The sequence below is a fragment of the Thunnus thynnus genome, chromosome 2 (genome assembly GCF_963924715.1).
Source record: "Thunnus thynnus chromosome 2, fThuThy2.1, whole genome shotgun sequence".
Lineage (NCBI taxonomy): Eukaryota > Metazoa > Chordata > Actinopteri > Scombriformes > Scombridae > Thunnus > Thunnus thynnus.
In genome coordinates this window covers 21,008,080-21,024,989 of record NC_089518.1, presented here as the reverse complement: position 1 = coordinate 21,024,989, position 16,910 = coordinate 21,008,080, and the positions used below count along the sequence as shown (strand labels likewise).

Genomic DNA, 16,910 nt, shown 5'->3' with positions numbered 1-16,910 from the left:
AACCCAGATAATACAACCAGGTTGTTTAGTGTACTACTGTATACCTGTTTCTAATCTGGACAATAGTTTCACATACAGTATCTCCTCTGATTAACTCCTAAAACCTGTTCAATGAGTTTTAATATGCTGCTTTGATATTCTTGAGATGCATCCTTAATAAAAGAAAATAATAAATGCAGTTTATAGTAAACTTTCAATGATATGATTGAGATAGTCACTTGTAAATATTGGAATAATGTAAATTTTAAAAATGCAATGTATGCCAGTTTTGTTACATCTTGTGGTTGTGAACAGGATGCAGCTTCAATCATGTAGCTTTATCAAGACACAGGAAATGTAAAGAGATGTGTTCACATTTGGGGATTTATTTATTTTTTTTAACAGTTCTCAGTTAACATAATCAAACCATGTTGTTATTGTCCATTTAAAACGGTAAAAAATGCTCCTTGTATTGCCAAAACAAAACTACACAGACAGTAAAACATGTTTTTTAACACATACATCTTATTGATCGACTAAGCATTGTTTTTTCAAAAGTAACAATAACAGTAAATAAACAAGTTATTTGGTCCTCATTCACTCAGAATTAAATAATATATATTAACCCTCTCATACATCAGCAAAGTGAAGTGTCCTCAGCCCCCTCTCAGACGCAGAGTCATGTCGATGGTGCTATGTTGTCTGACGTTGTAGTCTGCCAGTTTACCATCCATCATATCTCTGCCCTCATGCACCAGTCTGAACTGGGCGTTCTGGACCTTCTCTCTGCTCTCGACCCTGCGCCTGAAGTTGCTGACAGTCTCGTCGGGTTTAATTTCATAGGTTTTTGTCGCCCCGTCTTTTCTGAGGAACACCTGGATGGGAGCCGGCTGGGTCACCAGCAGAGACACCTGGCAGCCAGAGTGCAGACCGTAGGAGCGGATAGTCTTGGAGTCGTCGCTGAGAGTCGTCATCTGCCCGTTGACGAAGGTCAGCTTCTGGCTCTCAAGTGCAAATCCCAGTTTCTGCTGGATGAGTGTTTTCAGAGATCCCACCGTAGAGTCCGGATGCACGCTCAGGCTCAGGGAAGTCCCGTTCAGCATAATTATTCTTATATCCATGATAAGTGGCCTGAAAATAGATTTTTAAAATAAGTTCACTCTCTATACAACTGTGTTCAAAGAGTTATTTCAGTTTATTTAATCACAACATTAATAAAGCGAGCTTCTTACCTTGTGATCACTTCTCGAGTCGGTGAAAAACTTTAAGTCTTCAGACGGTGCACGTAAACAGATGCTCAGCTGTAGATGTGCTGCACGTTTCAGCTCACAGCAGGTTTTATAGGCTCCCTCAGCAGTGACGTCACCGTTGTTTAAGATTCGTTTCTCCTTCTTTTATTTACTTTCGGTTTCTATTCTCCAAACATGACTCTGCTGGAGTGATGCAATGTTTTGATCATTACTATGAAACTTTGCCTCAAGCAAACCTTATAATGCCTCACTTGTGTTCATCAGAGTTGTTGACAATATACACAAGAAGAGATGTGACCATAGACTGTATAAAATGATCTGACACAGGCTGGGTGAACATGTCTGGACATGCAGCATTCATGTTAAATGATGTTTTGAAGTATTAGGCCCTGCAGGGGGCGTCAGGCTTTGTCATCATAAACTAACTGAGTCCTCTGACGAGTGACATTATTCTCTAACCAGGACTTTAAGAACTACTTGCTGCCCCCTGTATTAAATTATTGTCTTTATACAACAAGAACTGTAACAATGAGTAAAATCATCACATCCATGTATAACTTCTAATCACCTGACACCAACATGCCTCTTATTTGACGTTTGACCTTTGGTAATCTCTGCTGTTAATGTGCCATCTTGTGTTGTTGTCATCATTTATTGGCAGTCACACTTAAGGCTTTCAACCAAATATTTGAAAATTTAACATGAATTTTAAGGCATTATGTCATCCCGCCTACACATGAGCTGCTGGCAGCAAATTTAGAAAGTAAAGTTTATTTTTCTGGTAGTTTATATAATGCTTGATAAGATAAGAGATAAGATAACTTTATTGTCACTGTACAAGTATAATGAAATGTCGTTTGGAGCAAGCCTATAGATGACTAATTAAGAATAAAAACTATATAAAAAAGTAGAGACACTATACAGTTCAAAAATATAAAATATATAAGAATGAAATACTGTAAATAAACTGAATAAAAAAGTAAAATATTCAATACTGGGAGCAAGTTGAGCTAGTAGTGCAGCAAACTGGAGTCACAGTAGTTGAAGTATAATACAGTCAGTTTCAGTACAAACAGTTGCACATGATGCTTTGTTGTCTATTTCAAGTTGTTCATTACAGGACCGGTGAGCTGTTACTTTTACCAGCTGATGGAGGTGTGGATGCCCAGCACAGACCCATACTGTATAGTCAAACGTCTGCTATTGGATTGGCTTTTTTTGCCCCTGGCTTTCTGCTGCTTTTCTACTTTGTTATGAACATCCTGGAGGTGGGTCATCTCAGACACTGAGCCCCCTAATCACCTCAATTAAAGGGGCACTCCAGTAATTTGATATAGCACCTCTATATAGTTTGGGAGGATTTTTAAAGAAAGAATAGTTAAAATTGCTGCAGCAAAAATATCAGGACTTAAAGGCTGTAGTATTAATCTGGCTGAAACAACTCTGGATCCTACACTTCCCAAAATGCAACTTGAAATGATTTTCCATTATGTCCTCCCTGCCTGGTTAATGTCCATATCTTTCAAACGCCATGCCCCCAGTTTGTACCATTGGTTTCTCTTATAACTTGTGTACTTCCCATGACTAGTAAACAGATTTTTGAGTGTCCCTTTAAATATGATTTACTGCCACTCATGTAATGTTTTAACCTGAAACATTTTTATATGGACAAAAGATGTTGTACAAATTGCACATGTAATATAAACATAAATATAAACTCATTCTAATTCAACTGCTTTGAAGATGAACTGGAAAGTTTGGACTCCCTCCCAGTTCATCAATATCAACTTTGTGCCTGCTCAGGTATGAATTTCACCAGTGTGCTGTCGTCAAACACATGAGTCAGATACTGACACCTCTGGTAAGTTTCTGTGTTTGTTTTTGCTTTCAGTTCTGAGTGCTGTTTGCCAACATGATCGTCTTATTTTGGTTCGTCTACCTTACGTCACTGAGGAATGAAGCCTTCCAGGATTTCTTCACAGTGTCTTTGGTGTACTTATGAATACCAGAGAACCCAGATAATACAACCAGGTTGTTTAGTGTACTACTGTATACCTGTTTCTAATCTGGACAATAGTTTCACATATAGTATCTCCTCTGATTAACTCCCAAAACCTGTTCAATGAGTTTTAATATGCTGCTTTGATATTCTGGATACATGACTATGTTTTAATAACAGAAAATAATACATGCAGTTTATAGTAAACTTTGACTTATATGATTGAAATAGTCATTTTTAAATATTGGAATAATGTACATTGTAAATATGCAATGTGTGTCGGTTTTGTTACTTGTGGTTGAACAGGATCCACTCATAGAGCTTTAGAAAGACAAAAAATGAGAGACATGTTCACATTCAGGACTTTATTTTATTTTTTAACAGTTCACATTTAATGTAATCATAAATATTTTTGTCCATTTAAAACTGTAACATTTTTTCCTTGTATTGCCAAAACAAAACTACACAGACAGTAAAACATGTTTTAACACACATACCCACATACATTACTGATTGGCTAAGCATTGTTTTTCAAAAAGAACAGTAAATAAACAAGTTATTTGGTCCTCATTCATTCAGAATTAAATAATATATATTAACCCTCTGATACATCAGCAAGGTGAAGTGTCCTCAAACCCCTCTCAGACGCAGAGTCATGTCGATGATGCTATCTTGTCTAACGTTGTAATCTGCCAGTTTACCACCCATCATATCTCTGCCCTCATGCACCAGTCTGAACTGGTCGTTCTGGACATTCTCTCTGCTCTCGACCCTGCGCCTGAAGTTGCTGACAGTCTCGTCGGGTTTAATTTCATAGGTTTTTGTCGCCCCGTCTTTTCTGAGGAACACCTGGATGGGAGCGGGCTGGGTCACCAGCAGAGACACCTGGCAGCCAGGGTACAGACCGTAGGAGCTGATAGTCCTGAAGTCGTCATCGAGAGTTATCTTCTTTCCATTGACAAAGGTCAGCTTCTGGCTCTCAGGTGCACATTGCAGTTCCCTCTGGATGAGTGTTTTCAGAGATCCCACTGTGTCCGCTGGATTCACCCTCAGATTCATGGAAGTCCCACCCAGCATAGTGATGATTATATCCATGATAAGTGGCCTGAAAGTATATTTTGAAATAAGTTCACTCTCTAAAAAAAAAAAAAAAAACTCTTTTCAAAAAATGATCACAGTTTATTTAATCACAACATTGATAAAGAGAGCTTCCTACCTTGTTATCACTTGTTGAGTTAGTGGAAAGCTTGAAGTCTTCAGACAGTTACAGGTAAACAGATGCTGAGCTGCAGATGTGCCGCAGGTGTCAGCTTACAGCAGGTTTTATAGGCTGCTTCAGCTGATCAGCACTGTCACCTGGAAGATTCGTTTTCCCTTCTCCACCTTGATAACTTTCGGTTTCTATTCTGCTATATGCGTGTTTGTAATGTTTTGATCATTACTAAACACGCCCCAGGCACATTTATGATTGTACTAAATTAGAATCCAGTTTTCCTAAACAGGTGTGGCGGAGAATACGTAGGTGTAGGTATGAATCACAGGTGATTACATATTTATAGGGGATTTTTAGATGATGTGATCATTGTGTAAGGATAAATCAGGAGTGTCCACCATAAAATGAACTGTGGCTGAAAAACATGTCACAGTCTAATTTTTAAGCTAGATTATGGCTGATTTTTAAACATGGTGGTATGGAAACAAAACAGAATATGAGAGAAAAGATTCAATGTTTATTTATTTATTTTTTATTAAAGTAAAACAACACTAGAATGAAAACAGGACACATCATAATATAAATCACAAATCAGAACAATCCACCACCCTTGCAATTAATATTCACATGTCACGACATACTGCTCACTCATCATTTTGACAAAATGATACTGAAACTGAGAAAGGATTTTACACATTGCTGTCAAATGAAACTGAAAAGTAAAATCTAAATCAATTACCAGCTGCTTTTTTTTCCTGTTTCAGAACATGTGAAACCTACAGGACCTACTGGATTTGATTTGACCAATCTATAACACACAATAGTTCTTGGAAGAAACATCAACTTCCCAAAATAATTTCATTTCACAACATTTGAAACCTACAGTACAGCATAATATTTATTATTTTAGGTGATTGCTGCAGATAAGCAGTGAAGTGATGGGGTCTGGATTTGATTTGACCGATCTGCAACACACAGTAGTTCTCGGAAGAAACATCAACTTCCTAAAATAATAAAAAAAATTGTTATAAATATCAACGACACATTTCTAAAACTCAGAACTCTGAGTGTTTCAGCAGGGCGGCCCTCTCCTCCCTCTTCGGTAGTGGAATATTTCCTGTGGTAAAAAAAAACCAAATAAGTCATTAGACCCTTTTACCTCACACCTGCAAGTGGACAGACATTCAATACACACAATATACACACAGTCACATATGTGCATGTACATTCTCGGCCCTCCATACAACACACAACCGATCCTTCAATCAACACTAATGTTTAAAAATGAATATATTCAGTTTGTTTCTGACCTGGTGGTGCCACAAAATATTCTTCAACTGTGTTTTTGGAGAGCTGCAGCAGTTCTTCCGCACAGTCTCCTTCCTTCACTGCATCTTCCCTCAGGTATAAAGCCCTGAATGTGCACAGATGAAACAATAAACGTGTTGAAAATTCAGCTGCAGTTGTTGCTCATTCCTCAAATGATAAACAAGCTGTTTTTTTTATAACCATCTGAACCATACCTGTCCTCTAGAACTGAATCCATTGGCTCAACCCCTGAAGTGTCAACGACATGAAGCTGATCTGCAAATCTTATCGCTTTCTCCAAACAGTCCAGTCCCTGTTTGGTGCGGAAATCAACCAAGGCCAGTCGCTCCAGTTTGTCCACCAGGTCAGCAGGGATTTGGGTAGGCTGTAAAATCAAAGCAGTACTGATAAGGACTTTGATAGTGACAGGTAACTATATAGGGACATTCATTCACAACTTGTATTCACCTAATGTAGTCATGACTGATGTGTTGTTACTTGTTATATGTATTTTTGTTTTGTTTTGTTGACATCATTGTGCAAAAACATCTGTTTAATCAGGCCAGAGGCAAATTGTGTAATACTGATGTCACTGCTACTGTTCAGTGACATAAAAATTATGAATTATTATGTAGGTAGAATTAACCTGCTTAATTAGTCACACTTAAAGGACTACAAGCCTTCTTCTGTGCAGAAATGTATTTAAAAATTTATCTGAAGCTAATATGAAGCTTCTGCCATCCAAACTAGTCAAATCAAGTAGATATCTTTCAACATTAGTCTTTTTAGTGCCAAAGTCCCTCTTTTGTTACTATACTTCCACTGCAGCTCAACAGGGAAACACTAAGAGGGAATTTTATGCTTAAAAGACTGTAAATGTGGCAGATATCCACTTGTCATGACTAACTCAGACTGCTGAAGCCTCACATAAGCTTCAGATAAACTTTTAAATGCATTTTACAATAATGAACAAAATGACTGTGGACACACTGTGGGTTTTGGCCTCCATCACTTACATTGAAAGCACATTTAAAGGGGATCTTTTAACAGCCAATATGAATATGAATCTTGTGTTGTTGTCATCATTTATTGGCAGTCACACTTAAGGCTTGCAACCAAATATCTGAAAATTTAACAATGATTTTAAGGCATTATGTTATCCTGCCTACACACAAGCTGCTGGCAGCAAATTTAGAAAGTAAAGTTTATTTTTCTGGTAGTTTATATAATGCTTGATAAGATAAGAGATAAGATAACTTTATTGTCACTGTACAAGTATAATGAAATGTCATTTGGAGCAAGCCTATAGATGCCTAATTAAGAATAAAAACTATATAAAAAAGTAGAGACACTATACAGTTCAAAAAATATAAAATATATAAGAATGAAATACTGTAAATAAACTGAATAAAAAAGTAAAATATTCGATACTGGGAGCAAGTTGAGCTAGTAGTGCAGCAAACTGGAGTCACAGTAGTTGAAGTATAATACAGTCAGTTTCAGTACAAACAGTTGCACATGATGCTTTGTTGTCTATTTCAAGTTGTTCATTACAGGACCGGTGAGCCGTTACTTTTACCAGCTGATGGAGGTGTGGATGCCCAGCACAGACCCATACTGTATAGTCAAACGTCTGCTATTGGATCGGCTTTTTTTGCCCCTGGCTTTCTGCTGCTTTTCTGCTTTGTTATGAACATCCTGGAGGTGGGTCATCTCAGACACTGAGCCCCCTAATCACCTCAATTAAAGGGGCACTCCAGTAATTTGATATAGCACCTCTATATAGTTTGGGAGGATTTTTAAAGAAAGAATAGTTAAAATTGCTCCAGCAGAAATATCAGGACTTAAAGGCTGTAGTATTAATCTGGCTGAAACAACTCTGGATCCTACACTTCCCACAATGCAACTTGAAATGATTTTCCATTATGTCCTCCCTGCCTGGTTAATGTCCATATCTCTCAAACGCCATGCCCCCAGTTTGTACCATTGGTTTCTCTTATAACTTGTGTACTTCCCATGACTAGTAAACAGATTTTTGAGTGTCCCTTTAAATATGATTTACTGCCACTCATGTAATGTTTTAACTGCTGTTTGCCAACATGATCGTCTTATTCTGGTTCGTCTACCTTACGTCAGTGAGGAATTAAGCCTTCCAGGATTTCTTCACAGTGTCTTTGGTGTACTTATGAATACCAGAGAACCCAGATAATACAACCAGGTTGTTTAGTGTACTACTGTATACCTGTTTCTAATCTGGACAATAGTTTCACATACAGTATCTCCTCTGATTAACTCCTAAAACCTGTTCAATGAGTTTTAATATGCTGCTTTGATATTCTGGATACATGACTATGTTTTGATAACAGAAAATAATACATGCAGTTTATAGTAAACTCTGACTTATATGATTGAAATAGTCATTTTTAAATATTGGAATAATGTACATTTTAAATATGCAATGTGTGTCGGTTTTGTTACTTATGGTTGAACAGGATTCACTCATGGAGCTTTAGAAAGACAAAAAATGAGAGACATGTTCACATTCAGGACTTTATTTTATTTTTTAACAGTTCCCATTTAATGTAATCATAAATTTTTTTGTCCATTTAAAACTGTATCATTTTTTCCTTGTATTGCCAAAACAAAACTACACAGACAGTAAAACATGTTTTAACACACATACCCACATACATTACTGATTGGCTAAGCATTGTTTTTCCAAAAAGAACAGTAAATAAACAAGTTATTTGGTCCTCATTCATTCAGAATTAAATAATATATATTAACCCTCTGATACATCAGCAAAGTCAAGTGTCCTCAGCCCCCTCTCAGACGCAGAGTCATGTCGATGATGCTATGTTGTCTGACGTTGTAGTCTGCCAGTTTACCACCCATCATATCTCTGTCCTCATGCACCAGTCTGAACTGGTCGTTCTGGACCTTCTCTCTGCTCTCGACCCTGCGCCTGAAGTTGCTGACAGTCTCGTCGGGTTTAATATCATAGGTTGTTGTCTTGCTATCTTTTCTGAGGAAGACCTGGATGGGAGCCGGCTGGGTCACCAGCAGAGACACCTGGCAGCCAGAGTGCAGACCGTAGGAGCTGATAGTCCTGGAGTCGTCATCGAGAGTTATCTTCTTTCCATTGACAAAGGTCAGCTTCTGGCTCTCAGGTGCACATTGCAGTTCCCTCTGGATGAGTGTTTTCAAAGATCCCACTGTGTCTGCTGGATTCACCCTCAGATTCAGGGAAGTCCCACCCAGCATAGTGATGATTATATCCATGATAAGTGGCCTGAAAATAGATTTTTAAATAAGTTCACTCTCTAAAAAACAAAAAAACAAACAAACAAAAAAAACTATTTTCAAAAAATGATCACATTTTATTTAATCACAACATTGATAAAGAGAGCTTCCTACCTTGTTATCACTTGTTGAGTAAGTGGAAAGCTTGAAGTCTTCAGACAGTTACAGGTAAACAGATGCTGAGCTGCAGGTGTGCCGCAGGTGTCAGCTCACAGCAGGTTTTATAGGCTGCCTCAGCTGATCAGCACTGTCACCTGGAAGATTCGTTTTCCCTTCTCCACCTTGATTACTTTCGGTTTCTATTCTGCTATATGCGTGTTTGTAATATTTTGATCATTACTTAACACGCCCCAGGCACATTTATGATTGTACTAAATTAGAATCCAGTTTTCCTAAACAGGTGTGGCGGAGAATACGTAGGTGTAGGTATGAATCACAGGTAATTACATATTTATAGGGGATTTTTAGATGATGTGATCATTGTGTAAGGATAAATCAGGAGTGTCCACCATAAAATGAACTGTGGCTGAAAAACATGTCACAGTCTAATTTTTAAGCTAGATTATGGTTGATTTTTAAACATGGTGGTATGGAAACAAAACAGAATATGAGAGAAAAGATTCAATGTTTATTTATTTATTTTTTTATTAAAGTAAAACAACACTAGAATGAAAACAGGACACATCATAATATAAATCACAAATCAAAACAATCCACCACCCTTGCAATTAATATTCACATGTCACGACATACTGCTTACTCATCATTTTGACAAAATGATACTGAAACTGAGAAAGGATTTTACACATTGCTGTCAAATGAAACTGAAAAGTAAAATCTAAATCAATTACCAGCTGCTTTATTTTTTCCTGTTTCACAACATGTGAAACCTACAGTACAGCATATTATTTATTATTTTAGGTGATTGCTGCAGATAAGCAGTGAAGTGATGGGGTCTGGATTTGATTTGACCGATCTGTAACACACAGTAGTTCTTGGAAGAAACATCAACTTCCTAAAATAATAAAAAAAATTGTTATAAATATCAACGACACATTTCTAAAACTCAGAACTCTGAGTGTTTCAGCAGGGCGGCCCTCTCCTCCCTCTTCGGTAGTGGAATATTTCCTGTGGTAAAAAAAAACCAAATAAGTCATTAGACCCTTTTACCTCACACCTGCAAGTGGACAGACATTCAATACACACAATATACACACAGTCACATATGTGCATGTACATTCTCGGCCCTCCATACAACACACAACCGATCCTTCAATCAACACTAATGTTTAAAAATGAATATATTCAGTTTGTTTCTGACCTGGTGGTGCCACAAAATATTCTTCAACTGTGTTTTTGGAGAGCTGCAGCAGTTCTTCCGCACAGTCTCCTTCCTTCACTGCATCTTCCCTCAGGTATAAAGCCCTGAATGTGCACAGATGAAACAATAAACATGTTGAAAATTCAGCTGCAGTTGTTGCTCATTCCTCAAATGATAAACAAGCTGTTTTTTTTTTATAACCATCTGAACCATACCTGTCCTCTAGAACTGAATCCATTGGCTCAACCCCTGAAGTGTCAACGACATGAAGCTGATCTGCAAATCTTATCGCTTTCTCCAAACAGTCCAGTCCCTGTTTGGTGCGGAAATCAACCAAGGCCAGTCGCTCCAGTTTGTCCACCAGGTCGGCAGGGATTTGGGTAGGCTGTAAAATCAAAGCAGTACTGATAAGGACTTTGATAGTGACAGGTAACTATATAGGGACATTCATTCACAACTTGTATTCTGCTAATGTAGTCATGACTGATGTGTTGTTACTTGTTATATGTATTTTTGTTTTGTTTTGTTGACATCATTGTGCAAAAACATCTGTTTAATCAGGCCAGAGGCAAATTGTGTAATACTGATGTCACTGCTACTGTTCCGTAACATAAAAATTATGAATTATTATATTAGGTAGAATTAACCTGCTTAATTAGTCACACTTAAAGGACTACAAGCCTTCTTCTGTGCAGAAATGTATTTTAAAGTTTATCTGAAGCTAATATGAAGCTTCCGCCATTCAAACTAGTCAAATCAAGTAGATATCTTTCAACGTTAAATCTTTTTAGTGCCAAAGTCCCTCTTTTATTACTATACTTCCACTGCAGCTCAACAGGGAAACACTAAGAGGGAATTTGATGCTAAAAAGACTGTAAATGTGGCAGATATCCACTTGACATGACTAACTCAGACTGCTGAAGCCTCATATAAGCTTCAGATAAACTTTTAAATGCATTTTACAATAATGAACAAAATGACTGTGGACACACTGTGGGTTTCACTTACATTGAAAGCACATTTGAAGGGGATCTTTTAACAGCCAATATGAACAGGAGGAATGATTACAACGAGGAAAACCTCTTTCAGTGTATATGTAGACACCTGACTGTTGTTTTAAGACACATATGAACAATTGTGAACCTATCCTTGGGTTGATTTTCAACTTAATATCTAAAATGTAACATGCATCTGAAGGCATTAGGTCACGAAGAATTACCTCACACCATGCAGGTACTGTAGTACGTACTGTATGTGTACTATGATGGTTTTACCTGGGGCAGTTGGTCCTCTGGTACTGGTTCCCATGTTGCAAACTGTGGTACCTAGAAGATGCACGCACACACACAACAAACAAGTCAATGTTGTGCACAGGCTATTGATTAAAGCGACTACAGTTCAAATAATAAACATCAACCTGTATGTTACCTTAGGGTTGTGTGGTTGAGAGCTGAACAGACGCGTCACATTAGTGATGTTTCTTCTGTGGAAGTTCAACACGTTTGATACACACGAGTATCGATCCTTAGTGAACGTTTTAAATGACGGCTGAATTATCTTCCGTGACACACCACGGCATGTGCATCCAGCGGTGAAGCTAAACGCCGACATTTTCGGCACACTTTTAACGAGCTATGTCCGAGTGGTATTACAAGAGTGTCACATTTTCTTCTGTTTTCACAAACTCATCGCGAAGGTCAGCGTTAGGGTCTCATGTCGTAACTAGCTTCATGTTTGCAGCTAACGACTTGCCGTAGCTAGCCTAGGATAGACGAGATGAGGGGAAACAAGAGAATTACCTTCCTCTTACTTCCTTCTTCGCCTACATAGCCATGGTGATTCGTTTTAGTTGAAATACAGTATCTTAACTATTTTATACCGTCTATGTATGTAAACTGTGATAGAATATCTCTTCGTTAAATAAGTAAAGCTACCCTTCTGTAGGAAAACATCGTAAAGGTGAACATTTGCGAAATAGCCTACATTGTGAAACCGGAGGGGTTTTCTGGAGAAGCCCTTCTCCCTATCGATAAGTTGTTTCCCCTGAACCCAACCAGTCGTCCTGAGATGCTTTACCTTACCCAAACTTTACCGTTAATACAACCAGGTATCTACGCCTAACCATAGTATAACCTACAGGTTCAACCCCCAACCCTAAACACAGAGGGGGGCGCTCAGGGAAATATCACTGTTTTAAAAGGGAATCACTCTTCGACACAAGACTATTTTCTTCGTCCGTTGTGGCCGTTAGCGTAGGTGTACTATTGTAAAAAAAATCTTAAAAACGGTTCCGGTCCAAAACTAGTTTACGTATTTAACGATGTATAACGTTACACAGGTCATCAAACTAATAAATACGTTCACAATTAAACGCTAGACACTTTTATGAATGATAAAGAGTTTTTAGTTTTCTCGAGCGCCCGGATAGCTCAGTCGGTAGAGCATCAGACTTTTAATCTGAGGGTCCAGGGTTCAAGTCCCTGTTCGGGCGATACTGCTTTTGTCAAGTTAGACTGTTCAGACCATGAATGCATGATTCAGACCGACATCAGCTCTGAACTAGGATGGTGACATTATGGGGATTTGGTCAAAATGATGATGGCAATATATGAAGAGCTAAGGGAAATGTTTATAAGTGTGTCTTAAAACAACACTCAGGTGTCCTTATGAACACTGAAAGAAGTTTTGCTTGCTGTAATCATTCCTCCTGTTCATACTGGCCATTAAAAGATCTCCTTCAAATGCGCTTTCAATTTAAGTGATAGGAGCCAAAATCCAGTGTGTCCACAAAATCATTTTGTGCAAAAACGCATTTAAAAGTTGAACTGAAGCTTATATGAGGGTTCAGCAGTCTGAGTTAGTCATAGCTGCCACATTTACAGTCTTGTTAGAATCAAATTTCCTCTTTGTGTTTCCTCAGACAGTGTTTCCGTGTTGAGCTGCGGTGGAATTAGAGGAACACAAAGAGGAACTTTAGCACTAAAAAGACTGTAACATTGACAGATATCTACTTGATTTGACTCATAATCATATTAGCATCAACGTTATTCCAGTTCACCTTGAGAGGGACGTGAATGTCTATGTCAAATTTCATGGATTCAATCCATCCAATATATACATACATAGATATATAGATATTTCACTCAAAGTCACAGATGTCAGCCTTAAGGTGGCACTCATGGAACAAGTCAGGTGATCTCCAAAGTCATTAGGATGTACCTCTGTACAACATCTGTATCAAACAGCTGTTGTGCCACTTCATTGTAAATGTTGAGATATTCCACTGGATAAGTGAAAACTTTGACCTGCTGGTGGTGCTAGAGGGAAAGTCAAGAGATCACCAAAGTCAGCAGGTTTGATGAGTGTCAAGTTCATGCAATATTTCACAACACATTACTATTATTTATTATGTAAGTGGTGGACTGACTGATATTGCCACCTCCTAGGAATAATTATGTTTCTTATAGATATAAAACTATTTGGTACTATGTAGGTAACCTTTATGGGATATTTTTGACTCACTCATATCAGCATGATTTAATGTAGTAAAAAGCACATTACACTGTGTTTTGGAAAAATAATGATTCCATTTTTATTTTTTTATTAATAAGAACATATACCATTTAATATATATTTATATATGAACTCTTAGTATAGAATTTGATTGTTGTACAATACACATTTAGAACTGGGCACAAAATAAAAATATCAACTTTACAAAAAAAAAAAAGAAGCAGCATCTGAATGAGAAAATCAATAAATAAATAAATATTTTTTGGCAAATAAATGTTACAATAAATTAAGGTTTTCTGACAGCAGTTAGCATTCACAAAGAAACACTGATATTAAATGCATTTCATCTCACCACATTCATGAAACAACACTTGAAGAACAGCTGAGTTCAGTTTTAGGCAATGAAAAGCGTGAATGTGGGTAACTGAGACCAACATTAGTATTAATTTAAGGGGCTAAAAGCATATATATTATATGACCTCAGAAGCTCCAAATCTTCAAAACAATAAAAACAGTTTTCCTCACATCAGGTCGTTTACAATCAACTTTGAAAATCAATAACAAGCAGAGAATTTACCTTTCGTTTTCTCCTCTGTGTTGAGGACACTCATACTACAAATTTGGTCACTTGTAACTAAAATATCATTACCGTCTCATCTGTTCTTCCCAATTTATAATCATATTCAAGCTGAAATTAACATTTGATTCAAAGAACAGATGTCTAGGAAATGCTAGCGGACAATAATAACAAGACAATACAAAAAAATCAAGGTGAGTAAACTGCACAGTTTACAAAATATACAGCGTTTCACTAGATGATGAAAAATAGAACTCGGAGGACTTTCAAATCTTGTTGCTTTGTGTAAATCTTTGCTCAGATATCCATAAGTCACTTAAATATCAGGTTATGATTCTACAACTTAATAACTTAATATAATTCTCATAATTTGAACACAATTTTCTCTCGGTACAATACGGTTCACACATGACAAATAAAGACATACTATTTGGCAGACAAGGCAGTTCAAGGACATTGAAAACACTGTCGGATATTAAATCACTGAAATGGTTCTATCAGTTAAATGTGATTGGAGGTTGGTTTTGGACTAAAAGCCACTTTTCGGGATCAGTTATCAGTGAAAATTTTGGGGTAAAAACACAAAAGTCTGCTGACATTCATTCCTTCATCAGGGGAGAGGAATAGGGAGATAACCTGCTTCTATGTTCAACATTTTATTTCATCTTGTAGACTTCAACTATTAAAATAAGTACTAAAAACTATTATCACAACATATTTTTCTCATAAATATAGTCTCTGGTTGAATTCAGCTCTGCATTTTGGTTTGAAATGTGCATCTACAACCATCCTTATCTCAAAATATTAAGAGCACTCTGATTAAGTTTGACACTTGAGGGATTTATGACAAAAACATTTAGAAATCAAAGAAATATTTCTCCTGTTACGTTTGCTTTCACTTGAACATACTGACAAATATGAAGCGTAATATTCTCATACACCTGTTTGACAACACAAACAACATAGTGGATACAGTTAGTAAGGCTCATAGCAGCAAACAGTGATTGTAAAGGCTTTGTGTATAGTGTGTGTGTGTGTGTGTGTGTGTAGATGTTTTTTTACTCTTGTGCTGCTACAGCCGTTTACACTTTACTTGGAAGGAAAAGAAGACAAAAACACCACAATCACTTGTTCTCTATAAGCATCTGCACCTTACACACCAGATCTCTCGCCAGGCTCAGAATCTGCTTTATGTTGTGATGCTCAGCCATTTCTGAAAGACAAAGAAAAAAAACAACAACTTCAGTTTCATCGTTACCCGTTTTTTATAAATGCATGAATGACAAAAACAGCTTCAGCTACTTCAAACCAGAAGAATCGGTGGAACATTTTTTATTAAGTCTCCAGAGATTTGAAGAGATGTGTGTAGTCCTTTAACTTAATGGACCCTGGAGCTGTTATCTATCACAAGTACATTTAAACTCAAGCCCTGCACTATAATCATTTGTACCGAAGCTTGCAAGAGTTTTAATTCATTTTTCTCCATTTCTGTTCTGTATTTATCCCATTTTAATGAAGCAAATCATGTTTCAACTAAAAGTTTATTCAATATAATAAATCGTGGATGTTTGCAAGGTGGTATCTGAAAAAAAATAAAATCGGTGGGTCAAATGCTGAAATTTCTCTATTGAGAATACAAATAAAAACTCTCTTACTGAAAATTAGACTCAAGTGCATGCATGCTGTAACAACAGAGTAAACATAAAAAGCTATTCACACACAAAACCTCTATGATTAAAATGATTTCCTACAGTGAAGGAAAGCAGTCTTGAGCTTTTTGGGCATGGATCATATGTTATTGGGCATGGATCATAATAGAATTGTTTTATTGACATATCTTATTGTATTTGCCAACAGCTCATTTTGAAATTAATTTACCATCGGTTGAACTTTTACATTCAGTAACATTAGCTCAACAGTAAAGCATCAGGTTTCAGTGCATTAAATTAAAGGGGCACTCCAGTGATTTCGTATTGCACTTCCATGAAGTTGCACCCTGATTCCAGACACCTGAATTGATGAACACGTCTCTGATTTTTTTTAGCTATTCAAAACAGTCTGGTGTTTTCTGGTTGGAAAAACAATCTAGTTAATCCTTTTGACAAAGGACAAAACACTCTTTGCCATGAAATTTGGTACAAAGGGACATTTTTTCAGCTCTTGTGACAGAAAAATTGACATGAAAATGGCAAAAAGCGTGAATGAGATCAAAGCAGCTAGATTGGTTTTATAACAACTCTGAAATTGACATTTCTTTAAAGCAACTACAAGGAGTTTTTTTTTAACTGGTTATGAAACAGTCTCAATTTCATACTGATGCTTCTATATGACCTACATAAGCAACCAGACCATCAGTGAGAGGATACGGATTTATTCTAAATGCCTGTCCCCGGGTCTGATTCCCTGAAAAATCAGATGAAACGACGATGTTTCAGCGCCGTTATCAT

General features: G+C 37.1%; 5 protein-coding genes, 1 non-coding gene and 1 pseudogene across 8 annotated transcripts in view; 2 read left to right on the top strand and 5 right to left on the bottom strand.

The window, feature by feature from the left end:
* Positions 1–349: 349 nt before the first annotated feature.
* LOC137196789 (polyubiquitin-like) lies at positions 350–4,484 on the bottom strand. The gene is made up of 3 exons (XM_067609663.1): positions 4,478–4,484; positions 1,212–1,245; positions 350–1,110 (listed from the first exon to the last, which is right to left on the bottom strand). The coding sequence occupies exon 3, from the start codon at positions 1,098–1,100 to the stop codon at positions 636–638; it is 465 nt and encodes a 154-aa protein (XP_067465764.1). The 5' UTR covers positions 1,101–1,110; positions 1,212–1,245; positions 4,478–4,484; the 3' UTR covers positions 350–635.
* Positions 2,331–3,645, top strand: LOC137171562 (peroxisomal membrane protein 2-like; annotated as a pseudogene).
* LOC137196795 (polyubiquitin-like) lies at positions 3,750–4,567 on the bottom strand. The gene is made up of 2 exons (XM_067609676.1): positions 4,445–4,567; positions 3,750–4,333 (listed from the first exon to the last, which is right to left on the bottom strand). The coding sequence occupies exon 2, from the start codon at positions 4,321–4,323 to the stop codon at positions 3,859–3,861; it is 465 nt and encodes a 154-aa protein (XP_067465777.1). The 5' UTR covers positions 4,324–4,333; positions 4,445–4,567; the 3' UTR covers positions 3,750–3,858.
* Positions 4,568–4,945: 378 nt separating this feature from the next.
* On the bottom strand, positions 4,946–12,530 carry gatc (glutamyl-tRNA amidotransferase subunit C). 3 transcript variants are annotated; one of them, XR_010931321.1, is made up of 6 exons: positions 11,802–12,530; positions 11,648–11,698; positions 5,965–6,134; positions 5,752–5,855; positions 5,321–5,558; positions 4,946–5,217 (listed from the first exon to the last, which is right to left on the bottom strand). XR_010931321.1 is itself a non-coding variant. In XM_067609637.1 (5 exons), exons 1-5 carry the CDS (start codon positions 11,982–11,984, stop codon positions 5,497–5,499), a joined length of 570 nt encoding a protein of 189 aa, XP_067465738.1. In that variant the 5' UTR covers positions 11,985–12,530; the 3' UTR covers positions 5,264–5,496. The 3 variants fall into 3 exon arrangements, 2 of the variants coding, with proteins under 2 accessions (XP_067465738.1, XP_067465728.1); XM_067609637.1 differs by lacking the exon at positions 4,946–5,217 and having other exon boundaries at positions 5,264–5,558; XM_067609627.1 differs by lacking the exons at positions 4,946–5,217; positions 5,321–5,558; positions 5,752–5,855; positions 5,965–6,134 and adding exons at positions 9,673–10,180; positions 10,374–10,477; positions 10,589–10,758 and having other exon boundaries at positions 11,802–12,522.
* On the bottom strand, positions 8,342–9,441 carry LOC137172190 (polyubiquitin-like). The gene is made up of 2 exons (XM_067576488.1): positions 9,167–9,441; positions 8,342–9,041 (listed from the first exon to the last, which is right to left on the bottom strand). The coding sequence occupies exon 2, from the start codon at positions 9,029–9,031 to the stop codon at positions 8,567–8,569; it is 465 nt and encodes a 154-aa protein (XP_067432589.1). The 5' UTR covers positions 9,032–9,041; positions 9,167–9,441; the 3' UTR covers positions 8,342–8,566.
* Positions 12,531–12,791: 261 nt separating the features above from the next.
* trnak-uuu (transfer RNA lysine (anticodon UUU)) lies at positions 12,792–12,864 on the top strand. The gene has a single exon. It is a non-coding gene; the product is annotated as a tRNA-Lys (tRNA).
* A 1,085-nt stretch (positions 12,865–13,949) lies between these two features.
* The window catches only part of sgsm1a (small G protein signaling modulator 1a), a 35,470-nt gene continuing 32,509 nt past the window's right edge, over positions 13,950–16,910 (bottom strand). The window contains exon 25 of the mRNA XM_067609601.1: positions 13,950–15,676. Within this exon, the coding sequence (XP_067465702.1) occupies positions 15,588–15,676 (89 nt within the window). The 3' untranslated portion in view covers positions 13,950–15,587. The remainder of the gene's footprint in view (positions 15,677–16,910) is intronic.

What these genes read in the sequence shown, in the direction of transcription:
- LOC137196789 (XM_067609663.1), bottom strand. Translation starts at nt 1,100, where the DNA reads ATGGATATAAGAATAATTATGCTGAACGGGACTTCCCTGAGCCTGAGC.
- LOC137196795 (XM_067609676.1), bottom strand. Translation starts at nt 4,323, where the DNA reads ATGGATATAATCATCACTATGCTGGGTGGGACTTCCATGAATCTGAGG.
- LOC137172190 (XM_067576488.1), bottom strand. Translation starts at nt 9,031, where the DNA reads ATGGATATAATCATCACTATGCTGGGTGGGACTTCCCTGAATCTGAGG.
- gatc (XM_067609637.1), bottom strand. Translation starts at nt 11,984, where the DNA reads ATGTCGGCGTTTAGCTTCACCGCTGGATGCACATGCCGTGGTGTGTCA. An exon ending in GATTCAGTTCTAGAGGACAG is followed by an intron (nt 5,856 to 5,964) that starts GTATGGTTCAGA and finishes GTGCACATTCAG; the next exon opens with GGCTTTATACCTGAGGGAAG. An exon ending in ATATTTTGTGGCACCACCAG is followed by an intron (nt 5,559 to 5,751) that starts GTCAGAAACAAA and finishes TTTTTACCACAG; the next exon opens with GAAATATTCCACTACCGAAG.